Genomic DNA, 17144 nt, shown 5'->3' on the forward strand with positions numbered 1-17144 from the left:
ATTCAGTCCCATGACTAATGCAGGCCAGCATACCATATGCCTTCTTAACCATACCACCGCCCCCCCCCCCCCCCCAATCAACTTGTATGGCAACTTTGAGGGATCTATACATTTGGATCCCAAAACTCTTCTGTTCCTCCACAATGCTTAAAATTCCACCATTAACCATGTATTGCACCTTTGGGTTCAATTTTCTAAAATGTATCACTTCACACTTATCCAGATTGAACTCCATCATTGAAGTCAAGGTCAAAACATGCCAGCCATTTTCAACTAGCTGTGATGAGTGGATGATCCATCTCTGCTTTGTCCCACCATTATAGAAGCTGGTCTTCAGCCAATTCAATTAATCTCACAATAACAAGAAATAACTGTCCATTGAATATAAAACAAATAATAGAAGCACATCACTGTGTTACATTATTTATATTGAATCTAAATCCTGCATCCCCCTACCAAAGGGAACTGTGGGATTTTGCATTGTGTTTATTTATGGGATCTGGGCATCACTAGCAAAGCTAGCCCTTATCTCCATTCTTAATTCTCTTTGAGATGATGGCAATAAACTAGAGTTATGGATGGCAACAGTCTTTTAGTGAAGGCCCTCCCACAGTGCTCTTTAGTTGGGTGTTCCATGGTTCCAGTGATTCTCAGCCTTTTTCCGTCTAAGGCCTATCTGGCTTCTGGCCCAACAAGCCATGGCCCATGGGTGGCAATGACTGAGCAATGTTTTCAAGCCAAATGTAGCTCAAAAAGAAGCACATCTTTATCTAATTTAAAGTATTTTATTTAACATTTTTGTGGTGGAGTACAACTGCAGGCATGTCCGGGCACATCCTAACTGGGCTAGGCAGGCTGGCCCACCTTCTGTATCTGTAGCCCTTCCCCATAAGGATCGCCTAATAAAGGCCAAGAGCCCTAGTCTCCTCCCTCATACCTACCTTGGACGTGAGCCAGCAGCATGTAGAGGCATGCCTGGGATTTCTGATTAATAAAGCCTTTGACCCTTGCTTCATGTCTGTGAGTGATCATTACAATTTACAATTAATGTTACAATTTATTAATCGGAATTTTAAAGTGAGATGGACAAGGTGATCTGACTGGAGAAGCTGGAGATCAATCCAAAGGAACCAGAGGCCTCCATAAAGTTTGATATGTGACTACACTGTTTGAAGGCCTACCTGAGGCACCACAAAATCACAGCTATTAGTGATCGGTACGACTGAGCCATCGAGCATACCAATTAATTTGCAACTGCACTAGATACAAAGAGGCAATGGCCCTTCTCTGACAGCAGTATGGAGCCACAAGGAACGAGCTTGGCTCCCGACGCCAGGGTCCAGGTGAGTCAGTTGACGATTTCGTGAGAGATCTGCAGGAGCTGGGATGTGACTGCGGGTGCCGGGACATGACTGCAGCAAACTACCAGGAGGAGTTCCTCTGTGACAGGCGAGTCACTGGCTTCCGTTCCCATCACATACAGGAACGACTCCTGGAGAAAAGCGTTCGGTCCCTACAGGAAGTGATACAAATGGCTCGAGCGATATACACTGCCCAAAAGAATGCATAGGGTTATTCAGCAGGCCACACAGCCACCAGGTGGGGAGAATGGGCAGCGCCATCTTGGAACTTGGGGCCCCTGACTCCTGCTGCCACTGGCGAGCACACAAGGTGCAACTACTTCAGCCAAAGCAAACACCTGCGAAAGTGCTGGCCGACCCATAGCGCGACTTGCTCGAACTGCTGGAGTAAAGGACACTATGCCAGGGTAAGTCACTCTAAGCCCCTCTCTAGCAGGACCACGTGTGGACTCGCGTCGCCATCTTGGGCCGACCAACTTCCGCCTTAATTTCTGGTTGCCAAGAACCAAACTTCTGGACCAGGGGTGCGACAACACGGAGGGACATCACATTCAGCTTCAATTCCGGACTCCACCTCGTGTGATACATGCGGGCGGCCATCTTCACGATCTCCCAGGAGGCCATCTTGGCAGCAGCTGAACCAACAACATAGCAGCAGTTACTCTAGACAGTGAGCTGGCGTTGGCTTCCATCGTGCTGGATCAGAGTAGACCACACCAGCTGGGGCGATCGATGATGGACGTCGAGGTAAACGGCCACACCACTGGCTGCCTGTTTGACATGTGAAGCACCGAGAGCATCATACACCCGGGCACAGCTAAACATTATTCTCTGACCATGTCCCCAGCCGAGTGCAAGGTAGCACGAGCCTCCAAATTCCTCTCTGTGGACATCCACTTTGACCTTAACCTTGGGGGACACAAAATATAAGAACTTCAGACTGCTGGTGACGCCCCACCTCTGCACACCCATCATATTGAGGCTGGATTTCCAGTGCCAGCTCAAGGGTGAGCTGATACAGTTTGACATGCCCCACCGTTCCCCCCCCCCCCCACCCCACCACTATCAGTAATAACCAGTTTTGGAGGCCCTGCCCATCCCCTGAAGAGGCCCAATCACTAACCTGAACACCAGGCCGGCCTCCTAACCTGCAGTCTGGCCACCCTCCAGGACCCTCCACATCTGCTGTTCCAAAACCTCACCTCGGACTGCAAACCTGTGGCCACTATGACCCAGTCCTGAGGACAGGGAATTCATTAAGTCGGAGATGGAGTGGCTGCTGGAAGGGAACATAATAAAACCAAGTAACAGTCCCTTGAGGGCACAAGTAGTGGTGGTCAACCGATTCACCCTTTGCCCCGCATAGTTGATATAGTGAACAAGATCACCAAGTATAGGATCTTCTCTACCATAGACCTCAAATTTGCATATCACCAAATCCCAATTTGCCCAAAAGTCCAGCCGTAAACGGGGTCTGAGGCCAATGGCCAACTCTACGATTTTCTGCAGGTCCCAATCAGCCTTATGAATGGGATATTGGTGTTCCAAAGGGAAATGAACTGCATGGTGGATGATAATAAACTAAAGGCTATGTATCCATACCTGGACAATGTCACCATCTGTGGCCATGACCAGAGGGAATACGACAAGAACCTGCAGAGGTTCCTGGTCACCGCAAAGGCCCTCAATCTCACATATAATAAGAAAAAGTGCATGTTTAGCACCAAGCAGCTGGCAATCCTGGCGTACGTGGTGGAGTATGGTGTCATCAACCTCGACCCCGAGTGCATGTGGCCCCTTCTGGAATTTCTTCTGTCACAGAACCCCGAGGCTTTAAAAAGCTGCCTGAAGGCTCTTCTCTTATTATGTCCAATGGATTCCCGACTATGCAGACAAGACCCAACCCCTGGTGAACACCACCACCTTTCCCCTGTTGGTGGAGGCCCGTAAGGCTTTCGAGGGCAACAGGGACGAGATTGCCAAGGTGGGGATGCATGCCATTGATGAATCCATCCCATTCCATGTGGAAAGTGATGCCTCTGACTTCGCTCTAGCCTCCACACCCAACCAAGCAGTGGCATTTTTTTTCCCGCACCCTCCAAGGCCCTGAAACCAGGCACTCCACCTTAGAGAAGGAGGCACAGGCTATAATAGAGGCCTTGCACCACTGGAGCCACTACTTGGCCAGCAGACCATTCACCCTGCTGACGGACCAGAGAGCCGTCGCTTTTATGTTTAACAATAAACAGCGGGGAAAAATCAAAAATGGCAAGATCATAAGAAGGAGAATTGAGTTGTCCACCTACAATTATGAGATCTTGTACCAGCCGGGCAAGCTTAACGAGTCACCCAATACTCTGTCCAGGGGAACCCGCGTCAGGGTGCAAGTTGATTGCTCCATGCCCTCCACAATAGCCTCTGCCACCCCGCGGTCACAAGGCTCTAGCATTTTGTGAGGGCCCGTAACCTCCCGTACTCAGTGGAGGAAGTCAAGGAGCTGACTCACAAATGCCTGATCTGTGCGGAATGTAAGCTGCAATTTTACAGACCGGAAAGAGCACAATTCATCAAGGCCACTCACCTCTTCAGATGACTCAGCTTGGACTTCAAGGGGCCCCTCCCATCCACGAATTGGAACATCTATTTTCTGTACATTGTGGACTAGTACTCACGTTTCGCCATCCCCTGCTCCAACATTCACTGTCATTAAAGCACTCCACACAGTATTCACTCGGTTGGATATGCCAGTTACGTTCACAGCAACCTTCATGAGTGAGGAGTTGTGGCAATAGCTATGAGCAGAACCATCAGTTACAACCCCCGTGGGAATGGGCAGGTGGAGAGGGAGAATCTGGAAGGATGTCCTTTTGGCCCTCAAGTCAAAAGGGATGCCTGTATCCCAGTGGCAAGAGGTCCTTCCTGAAGCGCTGCATGCCACCAGGTCCTTACTTTACACAGCAACTAATGCAATGCCACATGAAAAATTGTTCTCCTTCCCTAGGAAGTCAGCGTTGGGAACCACGCAGCCGGTCTGGTTGACGACCCCGGGGCCGGTGCTTCTCCAGAAACATGTTAGAACGCACAAGGCGGACCTACTGATCGAGGAATATGCCTCCTGCATGCAAACCCCCAGTGTGCACTGGTAAGGTACCTGGACGGATTGGATGATACAGTGTCCAGTCCATCTGGGACTTGGCATGAGCTGGGGCACGAGGGAGGTGCACTCAATACCCCCAGGCAGTGTCCAGTTGGCCCCAGGGATCACTCTGACAAATGAAGTAATGATCCCACCTGCAACACGGCCCCCTGAGTGCTCCCCCCTCCCCACTGTTACAAACAAATTCCCCATCTCCTACGGACCTGGAAGACACACTGTTCAGCCCTCCAACACCCAGCTGAGCGAACAAGCCACCGTTCTGCTGGAACCAACGACACAGCCAGCAGTACTTCGGAGATCACAGCACCAAATAAAACCACCGGAGCGGCTGAACCCTTGAACTGTATGAACTGCAAGACCCATGCCAATGGCCCCGCATCACCCCGCCGGACTTCATTCAAAAAAGGAGGGCTGAATATGGTAGAACATGGTACCGCGGGCATGTCCTCACTGGGTTGGGCAGGCTGGCCTGCCTTCTGTGCCTGTAGCCCCTCCTCATAAGATCCCCTAATAAAGACTGAGAGGTCTAGTCTCCTCCCTTAAAGCAGCATGTAGAGGCATGTCTGGGCCTTCTGATTAATAAAGCCTTTGACTACTTGCTTTGTGTCTACAAACGGTTATTGATCGCGCTACAATTTTTAAAGACCCACATGGAAGCATGCTGTAGCACACCAGTGGGCCATGCCCACTGGTTGAGAACTACTGTAAACAAAGGGATGATGAAGGTCTAGCTGGTTTTCACTGTGATTATTTCCTGTTTAAAACACTTCCTGCTGATGGTATCGACTTTATGGGTCAGGCAAGTAGGTTTGTAGTTGCTTCACCCCACTCTCTCCCAATGAGTGGAAGAAAAAGAGATTGTAGGAGAGAGAGACAGGAGGAGGTGGAGAGAGAGGAGAGAGAAAGAAAGGTGTGGAAGAGAAAGGGGTGGGAGCAAAGAGGTGGTAGAGAAAGAAAAAGATTTGGAGATCGAATGGAGAAAGAGAATGAGAGTTAGGAGTGAGAGAGAGAGAAAGAGGGCGGAGGGGGTGAGAGAGAGAGAGAAAGGTGGGTGAGGTAGAAAATGAGTCCGAGACCAAGGTATTTACGGTGCAGCTTGATCACTTTAGCAGTTGGTTAACACAGAAATAGTGGGTGTGCAGATATTTAGGATATTTTAACCTGGTAGTTGAGATTAGTTTGTGCCAAGGAAGGCTGCAGTACAATCTTGCAGTGGAGGGACCATGATATTAGACAAGGTGGGAATCGGTGAGAATTTGGGGCTGGTGGCTTGATTGCTGTGGAGATGACAGATGCCTTTGTGGTAGTTGGGCCTAATTTGAACACAGTTGGTAAAATCTCAGTGTTAATCTTGGCCCATATACAAAGCACATAGATTATGAATCAGAAAGTATAATGGTGTTGATGATGTTTGAAGCGAGCCACCCGATTCCTGAAAGTGACCCTCTTTTTGAAGGTTTATAACCAAAGAGAAATTCTGCAGTAGTCGAGTCCATGAATTCAACCAGAATCATGGTGGACCCTCTTGAAAGGATTCCACCAGCTGTGCCTTCAGTACAATTTTCAGCCAATGCTGGCACATACTTTGCAAACAGAATGTCATCCAAATTTCCCAGCTTTTCCTGTAGGAATCCCTTTGAATGTCACTGGAAATGTCAATCCATTAACTTCTGAGGACAACTGGTGAGCAGAGGACTTCGTGGTGATAACAGAAAGATGTCCATTTAAAAAGTAATTTGATTATATCCAAAATGTTAAAGAACTGTCATTCTTGTTGTCATGTTGGAAAAATAACTCTCAAGTCGTGAACAGTTCTAAAACTGCACTTCACTAATCTATTTTGGTTAAATGAGAGAGTTTTATTGGCAATTATCCTGATCTTTAGTGTAGACCCCGTGATCTTTTACAACCACTTGAACATCTCTTCTGTGGTGAAACCCCTATTGTACATGTTTGTCATATGTAAATTTCATGACCTTTCTTGGTTGACCCTGCCAGCTTGTGACTCCTCCCCTTTCTTCCCCATGAAGGCTGTCATGCCACAGGCTTGCCCCCAGTTCGAATCCGGGTCAGTGTGAGTGACCAACACAGGGATGCTGTCCATCTCCTCCAAATAAAAGCCTTCAGTTTCAGTAACTTTCAGTCTTTATGTAATTGATCGTACATCATCTTCAAAAAGACTTTTCTGGTGGGTTGTGCTCCTTGGTAGCATGCTGGCATGTTGAGACATTTTGTGTTGAACTTACGAACTTCTTATTTCAGGTACAGCTGACAGTCTTAAATGGAGCAGTAGTACGTGACAGGCATATTTACAACACACACACACACACACACACACACACACACACACACACACACACACACACACACACACACACACACACACACACACACACACATTCTTACTTACACATATCTGCGCAATGTTCACAAGTCCTCTGATGTAAAGAACTTTTCTTCTATGTGGCAGGGACAAGGAGCTCTCTCCGAAAGGCTAAGAAGCTTCAGCATGCAAGATCTGACAATGATCCGAGGGGAAACTATCAGTGATCCGACTGAAGACATAAGCGATTCACAGACCCAAGTCCAGAGTACACCACGGATCATCACAGAAATGGTCGATAACTCGGGTAAGCTTTGGTTCCAAGAACCCTCCACAGACTGGAATACACGTGGAGAATTATAAATATGAGTCTGATTAATCCAAAAAGGAAATTCCTCAGTGAGGAATTTGGAATATGTGAATCAGGTGAGATAACTTGCATTGATGCCCTTAGGGAGAACCTAGTTCAAGGAAGGAATAAAACAAATGGAAGGATATGTTTGGTCAGTGAGGCAGGAGGCAATGTACTTGGCTCTAGTCCTGGGTATGGCTCAGATGGACTTTCTGTGAACTCCATATCATACTATGTAATAATCCAACATTCAGCCAGAATTATCTCCTCTCTCACCCCTCCCCCCCCACCCAACCTCATACAGGGAAAAGAAATATGACCATGACATCCTTTAACATCGGCAAGAAGTCTTAATCAGAACCCTTATCATCATCTTTAGAAGTTACTCATAATATCCTGCCAATTTAATGCTTTGCCAGATTTTCCTTTGCACATCCTGTTGGCTTTGCTTTTGTGAATCATTTTCCCAGTAGAATCTCGATCCTTATTGGCCTCTTTCAATGTTAGTTGTTGAGACCACAGCTCTGAAGATGAGCTCTTTGACATTCTTTATTTTTAGACATACAGCATGGTAACAGGTCCTTCTGGAACATGAGCTTGAGCCACCAAAATACCCCATTTAACCTAAAATCCCTGTACATTTTGATGGTGGGGGGTGGGGATGGAGGAAACCGGGGAATCTCATGCAGACACGGGGACAATGTACAAACTCCTCACAGGCAGTGCTAGATTTGAACCCAGGTCGCTGGCGCATTAACACCATTGCACTATCCACTACGCTAACTGTGTCTTCTCTCTCACTGATTTTGTGGGAGGTTGAGAAAGACTAAGATAGGCATAAAAAGGAGGTATCCTTACTCATCTGTCATTGTGTGGACAGAACAAGGGACATCAACCTAGATGCTGCTGAGGAAATGATCTCCCTCTTCATACAATTCAACAGAAAAGAAATTCACTTGCATAAAATTTACATTTCCATCCCATCTTTACATTTCCATCCCAGGACAGACAGCTTAGTCCTTGGGCATTTTGTGAACATCTAAACTGATATGCCAAGAAATAGAATGGCAGCTCTTTTAATGTGGGAAAACATTGATTGCTGTATGTGCATTTGCATCAAATCAGGTCCCTCAAAATGATGGTGACATTGGTTTTGTGGCGGGTGGAGCACCTGGAAATAATCCTTGCAGGTCATGGGGAGAACGTACAAACTCCAAGGAAGTTTGCAACAGAATCAATGTGGTTTCTACCTCAAAGGTTGCATTGAACTCACTTGAACTGGAGGGGGACCAATGTGCTGGCAAGCAGATTTGCTAGAGCTGTGGGGGAAGGTTTAGACTAGTTTGGCAGGGGGGTGGGGAACAGAGTGTGAGAGCAGAGTCAAGGGAGCATGGCCACCTAGATAAGAATAAAAACGATAACAAAGGTAAGATGGAGATTAGGGTAGAAGGTAGAAAAGAGAATGTATGTGAGGGTCATTCTCTGAATTGCATATATTTTAATGCAAGAAGCATAGTGAACAAGGTAGACGAGCTTAGAGCATGGACAGATACTTGGGGTCACGATATTGTGGCAATTAGTGAGACCTGGCTACAAGAGGGGCAGGATTGGCAACTTAACGTTCCAGGATACATTTGTTTTAGATGTGATAGATCAGGGGGTAAAAAAGGGGGAGGAGTTGCTCTGCTTGTTAAGGAGGACATTACTGCTGTGAAGTGGCAAGATGGTCTGGAGGGATCATCCAGTGAGGCTGTTTGGGTGGAATTGAGGGGTGAAGGAAACATGAGGGTGCTAATAGGGGTGTATTACAGACCACCAAATGGGTCAAGAAAACTAGAGGAACAATTGTGTAGAGAGATAATGTATATGTGTGAAAATCATAAGGTAGTGATCATGGGAGATTTTAACTTCCCTCACATTGATTGGGATACCCATACAGTTAGAGGGCTGGATGGGCTAGAGTTTGTTAAATGTGTTCAAGATTGTTTTCTGAATCAATTAGTAGAAGAACCGACTCGGGATAATACTGGATATCCTGTAGGGAACGAGCTAGGTCAGATATCAGACATTAATGTTGGAGATCCAATTGGGTCTAGGATTCATAATTCTGTTAGTTTTAAGATAGTTTTAAGGAAGAGCAAGGAGGGGCCTAAAGTTGAGGTTCTGGATTGGAGAAGAGCAAATTTCGATGGAATAAGAAGGGATTTGGGGAGTATTGAGTGGGACACGATATTTTCATGTGAGGGTGTAAATGAGAAATGGAGGATATTCAAAAAAGAAATTTTGAGGGTACAGAGTAGATATGTCCCAGTGAGGATCAAAGGAAAGGCTGGAAGTCATAGGGAGGCTTGGTTTTCGAGGAATATTGGAAATTTGGTTAGGAGAAAAAGGGAGGTGTACAAGAGGTATAAAGAATAGAGAGCTGACAATTTGAAGGAGGACTACAAGGAGTGTAGAAGGAATCTTAAGAAAGAAATTAGAAAGGCCAAAAACAGGCACGAAGAGGCTTCGGCAGACAGAGTAAAAATAAATCCAAAGGGTTTCTATAAGTACATTAAAAGTAAAAGATTAGTGAGGGATAAAATTGGACCCCTTGTAGATAGTGAGGGTAGGCTGAGTGAGAAGTCAGAGGAAATGGGGGAAATTTTGAATGATTTCTTTGCCCTGGTATTCATTAGGGAAAAAAAATATTGAACCAGTTGAGGTAAAGAAAAATAGTGGGGAGGTAATGAAGCATATAAGGATAACCAAGGAGGTAGTGATGGCTGTGTTGAAAAAGATAAAGGTGGATAAATCTCCGGGACCGAACAAAATATTCCCAAGGACACTCAGGGAGGCTAGTGGACAGATAGTGGGGCCATTAACAGAGATATTTAGGATGTCACTGGCCACGGGGGTAGTGCCAAAGGATTGGAGGATGGCACATGTGGGTCCGCTGTTTAAGAAAGGGTCTAAATGTAAACCTGGGAATTATAGGTCCGTGAGTCTGACGTGTGTGGTGGGCAAGTTGATGGAAAGTGTTCTGAGGGATGGTATTTACAATTATTTGGAGGTATAGGGATTGCTAGGGAGTAATCAGCATGGTTTGTCAGGGGTAGATCATGCTTGACAAACCTGATTGAGTTTTTCGAGGGGGTTACAAAAAAGGTTGATGAAGGGAAAGCTGTGGATGTTGTCTATTTAGACTTTAGTAAAGCTTTTGACAAAGTTCCCCACAGGAGGTTAGGAAAAAAGGTGGAGGCATTAGGTATAAATGAGGAGGTAGTGAAATGGATTCAGCAATGGTTGGATGGGAGGTTTCAGAGAGTAGTGGTAGAAAATTGTTTGTCCAATTGGAGGCCAGTGACTGGTGGAGTTCCTCAGGGAGCGGTCCTGGGTCCACTATTGTTTGTTATATATATTAACGATCTGGAAGTAGGGGTGGAGAATTGGATAAGCAAGTTTGCGGATGATACAAAGATTGGTGGTGTTGTGGACAGTGAGGAAGATTACCGTAGATTAAAAGGTGATTTAGGAAGGCTGGAGGTGTGGGCTGAGAAATGGCTGATGGAATTTAATACAGATAAGTGTGAGGTGTTACATTTTAGAAAGGCAAATCTAAATAGGTCATATGCATTAAATGGTAAGCTATTGAGATGTGCAGAGCAACAAAGGGATTTAGGAGTTGTGGTAAATAGTACCCTCAAGGCTGATACTCAGGTAGATGGTGTGGTGAAGAAGGCATTTGGAATGTTGGCCTTCATAAATTGGAGTATTGAATTCAAGAGTAGGGAGGTTATGATGAAATTGTACAAGGCATTGGTGAGGCAAAATTTGAAGTACTGTGTACAGTTTTGGTCACCAAATTATAGGAAAGATATAAACAAAATAGAGAGAGCGCAGAGAAGGTTCACGAGAATGTTGACAGGATTTCAAGGTTTGAGTTACAGGGAAAGGTTGTGCAGACTGGGGCTTTTTTCTCTGGAGTGTAGAAGATTGAGAGGGGACGATAGAGGTGATTAAGATTTTAAAAGGGACAGACAGAGTAAACGTGGATAGGCTTTTTCAATTAAGAGTGGGGGAGATTCAAACTAGAGGGCATGGTTTAAGATTGAAGGGGGAAAATTATAAGGGGAACATGAGGGGAAATTTCTTTACGCAAAGGGTGGTGGGGATGTGGAATGAGCTTCCGACACATGTGGTCGAGGCGGGATCATTGGTTACATTTAAGGAAAGACTAGATAGTTACATGGATAGGAGAGGACTGGAGGGGTATGGACAGGGTGCTGGTCATTTGGACTAGGAAGGTGGGGATTTGTTACGGCATGGACTAGTAGGGCCGAACTGGCCTGTTCTGTGCTGTGATGGAAGCAATATCACTGTAGCACAGAGCACCATGTGGAAAATATCGTCAGCCCATAAAGGTAAAATCCTCATGGCTGCTTAAGGTTAGTAGCACATAGGCAGTCTTGGGGGAAGAGGGAGGCTACAGGCAGTTCCATTTTTCTGCCCCCTCTTTCATGGTCAGATACCCTCTGGATCTACTTGCCACACCAAGCCACACCCCTGTGCTACTCACAGCCAAATGTCCTCCTCAGTTACATTCTTCTGTACCACCTGTGAGCAGTGTCCAATGAGATTTGTGGCTACCTTGTGAAGTTTCAAGTTATCAGCAGAGATGGCGTCTGATTAAAGAATGCACTCCCTGTTTATGTGATGGTTTAACAACAGTCTTGATGTGGGAGGTTCAGCTATTGGGTAAGGGCCTGAAAATGTGCATTGCCTGAGAATTGGTGCTATTATGTGCATATATGACCCTGGGAGCTCCTAGTTAATTCTGAAAATCAGAATCTGATGTTGAAGGTTTTGATTTTTTTTCCATAATGTGTCTTTGTAGGATTGATGAGACTACACTTGGAGTATTATGCCCAATTCTGTTCTCCCAGCTGGAAGAAAGATATCATTAAGCTAGAAAAGGTGCAGAAAAGATCTGTAAGAATGTGACCAGGATTGAATGTTGGATAGCTGGGGACTTTTCTCTTCTCAAGGTTTATAAAATCATGAGGGACATGGATAATATAAAGTGTCATAGTATTTTCCCTTTATAAGGAAATCCAAAAGGAGAATGCATAGACTTAAGGGGCAACCTTTTTCACACAGAAGCTGGTGGGCATGTGGAATGTGGAATTGGGTAGCACAGTTAGCATAGTGGAGAGTGCAATGCTGTTACAGCGCTAGCTGTCAGGACCGGGGATCGAATTCCTTGAGTTATGAACTAACAATCCTTTTAATTTTTTTTTGTTTGGGACTAAAGGGGCTTTGTTAGCACTGACAAAGGAACAGCAATAGAAAAGTCACCAGACAATGGTAAATTAAAAATAATAGTTTTTATTAAACTATAAATAACATTACATTTCTTACTTATCTCTAAACTTAACTCTAAATTTAACCCCACTATGTGCACAAATGTAAAATGTAAATGTGTGTGTGTGTAATTAAAGTCCCACTCTGAAAAGTCCATTTTAAAAACTTCAGCATTATTTTGGTCTTGCTTGAAGGTCTTAAATTCTTAGTTCAGAAATAATTATAAAGTGCTTTTAAACATTATAGCTTCAGGCCTCTTTACACACAATCCTTTTGATGAGATACCTTGAGATATTCAAATAGAAGTGACCATCTTCTGAGCCACAGATTTATCTCCTATGAAAAGGAGAATACATTTCCTACATTTCATGCAGGTACAGCAGGCGGTTAAAAAGGCAAATGGTATGTTGGCCTTCATATCAAGAGGGTTTGAGTATAGGAACAAGGATACCTTACTGCAGCTGTACAGGGCCTTGGTGAGACCCCACCTGGAGTATTGTGTGCAGTTTTGGTGTCCTTATCTAAGGAAGGATGTTCTTGCAATGGAGGGAGTGCAGAGGCGATTCACCAGGCTGATACCTGGAATGGCAGGAATGACTTATGAGGAAAGATTGCGCAAATTGGGATTGTACTCGCTGGAGTTTAGAAGATTGAGAGGGGATCTCATAGAGACCTATAAAATTCTGGCAGGACTGGACAGAATGGATGCAGATGGGACGTTTCCAATGATGGGAAAATCCAGAACCCGGGGCCATGGTTTGAGGATAATAGGCAAACCATTTAGGACCGAGATGAGGAGGAATTTCTTGACCCAGAGGGTGGTGAATCTGTGGAATTCATTGCCACAAAGGGCAGTAGAGGCAGGTTCATTAAATATATTTAAGAGGGAATTAGATCTATTTCTTCAGTATAAGGGTATTAAAGGTTACGGAGAGAAGGCGGGGACGGGGTACTGAACTTTAAGATCAGCCGTGATCTCATTGAATGGCGGAGCAGGCTCGAAGGGTCGAATGACCTACTCCTGCTCCTATCTTCTATGTTTCTATGTTAATTTATAAACCTTAAGGTATTTTACTTTATTTTCAGTCCATTCTTTGAAACATTTAACTGTCACTGCATCTGCAGGTTCCTCCCCCTTCACAGAGTTGCCCAAAAGATGAAAAACATTATAAATAATTAAACACCCCACCCCCCCCCGCCCCCCCAAGTTTACAAATAAAGCCTCTGACTCTTACTAAGCAGAGATAAGGAGACTCTCTAAGAGAGTCGCCCCCAAACAGCGAGCAGTTTCACACAACTTTATTCAACCAGCTGCTGCCAGCAAAGTACGACCAAGGCACCCCGCTGGCTGAATACCTGCTCCCATCTTTACCAAAGGTTCATGTGTTACTTCACCCTTTTACAATTTTAAACTTACGTATTTTTTACCTATTATTTTCTTAATTATTTAAATTTTAAAAAAATTTACTTTGCTCAATATTTTTGGTGGTTGCTTGAGGTTGTCGGTTGCTTGAATTCTGGATACCAGGGGTTTTACTGTATTCCTTTGAAAGTGCACTCAATTATTATATGGAAAAATCTCACGACATCTTTGAACCAACATCCTGCAATGAGTTGAATGAACACTTAATTTCCTGAAAGGCCACATTACAGTTTTTTTTACTCATCTTGAGGTCAGTCCTGATGTAGGATTTCAGTTTGAAATGTCGATTCCCCATTTCCTTCCACCGATACTGCCTGACCTGCTGAGTTCCTCCAGCACTGGATTTTCTGCTCTGAGTTACTCTTGCTTGATTTTGATTTATGATTCTTTGCAGATCGGATGATGGTTAAGTTTTAATTTTTATTGTATATTTTTCTATTGCTGTTCCTTTTTTCTCCAGTTTTTAAAAATGGCATCATATTCAACATAATAACAGGTAAGTCATAAGCTGTTGAGAAATAAGGCAGCAGGACACAACCTGAGCCATTGACTGCACTGACTAACTTGTTGGCTATAATGATATTGGAATTGATTGAACTGAAGGATTAATTGCTTTAGTAAAACTAACACGAGCGTGACCTTTGATCCTTCCATTGAGAACAATAACTTTCCTGGAGGCTCCAATGTAAAATGCACTGTTGACTTGCAGAGACCCTGCAAGGCATGGGCTTGATTTCTAACCTGTGCCATCTCACTTGAACAGAGTTGATCTCATTCATCTTAGCTCTCTCTGAGATTCTATTTACTCATGGGATTGTACGTTACAGAGGGAGGCCATCAATCCATTGCTGGTTTCTTAAAGAATGTAGAAATTATCCTTCTCTGTCCTCAGCACATACCCAAGCATGGTTTTTTAAAAATTTTCTTTTGTAAAATCCAACAAAATAATGCATTCTGGTTCACAGAAATTCACTGCATAAAGACATTTCACTTCTTGATACCAGGGGACAACACAAACATCAGTGGTTCAACTCTGTTGACTGGTGTGGATTTATTTATGAAATTGGGTAGAGAGTGGCAGATGTTGTTGGGGATCGTATAAGTCTATGGAAATATATAAATGGACATTTAAGGAATTAAAGTAATAATTATGGTTCAGACACTGAGGTGGGACGGCTGTTGCTCAAATATATTTGGGGAAGGATCTTGAATTGGGTGTGTGTTGAGAGCAGAAGGTGCCAGCTGATATACAGCAAAAACAGTAGAAACAGACCATATTATAGACTTACCAGCCGTCATCAGGCAGAACCTGGCATGAATTCCGAAGAGGAAAGTGCGATACACTGGCCTCTTTCACAAATACGATAAAAGATTCAACAACATGATTCATGAGAGAGGTAGCCACTGCTTCCATCAGAGATTGTAAATAACTCTCAGTAAAGTACAAGTCTGATTTAAGAACTGAGGATATGCTCAATAAGTTCAGATAGGATGTTCCAATAGAGAATGCAACTCCCTTTGCACAAACAAGAGTGAAAATAATACTTGAAGCAAAATTATGCAAATGCCAATAATTCAAAAACAAAACCACATTTGTCTTCTACCTCCTACATTTCAGACAAATTGGGACCATTAGGGCACTTCTGAAGGAGGGCTCAGGCCTGAAATGTCGTCTGCCTTTTACTTCTCATGGATATTGTGTGACTTGTTCAGTTTCTTCAGCACTTTTGTGTACTGAACTAGACCTCAGCATCTGCAAATTTTCCCTTTTACCTCCCTTGAATTTCAGGGAAACCCCTTTTTCCCACAGCTATGGCTGTTCCTATGTTTCAGTTTGTTTTGTTTTATTTGTCTCTGTATCACTTTACTGTTGGGTTTTAAACTAATTACTACCTCGATAACTTTGCTCCCTTCCATCTCATGGACGTTCCTGCTGCTCTCTCCACCTCCGCATTTCTACAACCCCAAACATGATTGTTTTCTCCCCATACCACTGATATTTCAAGATTCAAGATTCTTTAACTGTCATGTAATAAAAGAGAAAATATATTACATGAAATTTCCTTCAGTATGCCACATGGTGTAGTCACCGACAGCATGGGTTCCTCACCTTGGGTCACCAGCAGCCCGCCACCTGTGTGTTCTTCAGCCTTAGAGCCCTTTGCTGGTCCACTGCCGTGGTTACCACCCCGTGGGTCATCACCGCCCCATGGGCTGTCTCCTTTCTTTCTCTTTCTCAAACTGGTGTTGTGCTCCCTGTTTTCTGGGGTCCTACACCAATCTTCTGTTTCCCTGGAGTCTGCAACCCCTCGAGGCCGCTGATGAACATAGGTGCCACCAACTTTGGCCCAGATCCTGTGGTCGCAGGTCTTTAAAATAAATCGATTCCTTTAACAGACCGTTTCAAGCCTGTATGGAGATGTCGACAGTTGGACTAGGTGGTTGGACCCCACGGGGGGAGTGCTATCTCTCTACTCCCCGCTCTCTGCACGTCCGCACCAACATCAGCACTGCCATTACAGAAGTTCCGGCAGCACCGACATATTTCCCACTGATGTCACCAGACCTGCTGAGAACTTGGAGCATTTTCTTTCTGAAATAGCACCGAGTCATCTGATTAACAGCAGCCATCTTCCAAATATCTGCAACATTTTCTGAAGTTCATGTAATTTAATTTCCATCCACTTCCAGAGGGCTACCATGTCACAGTCAGACTCTCAGTGGTTACTCAGTAACCATGAACTTTTCAAGGAAATAAATCCCACTAGACTTGATAAAGGGAGCCAACCTGTAATGTTAACTAACCATGGATGTTGCATCAGAATCAGAAATTATTGCCATGAACATGTCATGAAATGTGTTGTTTTGCGGAAAAACCTCAGTGAAAATATTGGTATAAATTACATTTAAAAATAAATAGGTAATAGTGCAAAAGAAGAGAAAGAGAGGTCGTGTCTGTGGGTCATTGTCCATTCAGGAATCTGATGGCAGCGGGGAAGAAGCTGTCCTTGTGCCATTGAATGCACGTCTTTAGGCTCCTGTACCTCCTTCCCGATGGTAGCAGAGTGAGGAGGGCACAGCCTGGGTGATGGGGGTTCTTGAAGATAGAGGCTGCTTTCTTAAGACGCCACTGAATCATTCCAGCTTCTCTTTGCTCACTCAGGATTCCAGCATCTGCATTTTTT

The 17144-nt window shown here is 44.5% G+C and overlaps 1 protein-coding gene across 4 annotated transcripts in view; it reads left to right on the forward strand.

Annotated features, from left to right (window-relative positions):
* Positions 1–17144, forward strand: part of LOC138757034 (receptor expression-enhancing protein 1-like) — a 177861-nt gene that overhangs the window by 131287 nt on the left and 29430 nt on the right. For all 4 annotated transcript variants that reach the window (XR_011353285.1, XR_011353286.1, XM_069923659.1 and 1 more), the window contains exons 6-7: positions 6989–7148; positions 14420–14455. Coding sequence is in view for 2 of the 4 variants with exons in the window: in XM_069923659.1 (XP_069779760.1) it covers positions 6989–7148; positions 14420–14455 (196 nt within the window). In the remaining 2 variants the exon portion in view is untranslated. The remainder of the gene's footprint in view (positions 1–6988; positions 7149–14419; positions 14456–17144) is intronic.

This window comes from Narcine bancroftii, chromosome 3 (assembly GCF_036971445.1).
Source record: "Narcine bancroftii isolate sNarBan1 chromosome 3, sNarBan1.hap1, whole genome shotgun sequence".
NCBI lineage: Eukaryota > Metazoa > Chordata > Chondrichthyes > Torpediniformes > Narcinidae > Narcine > Narcine bancroftii.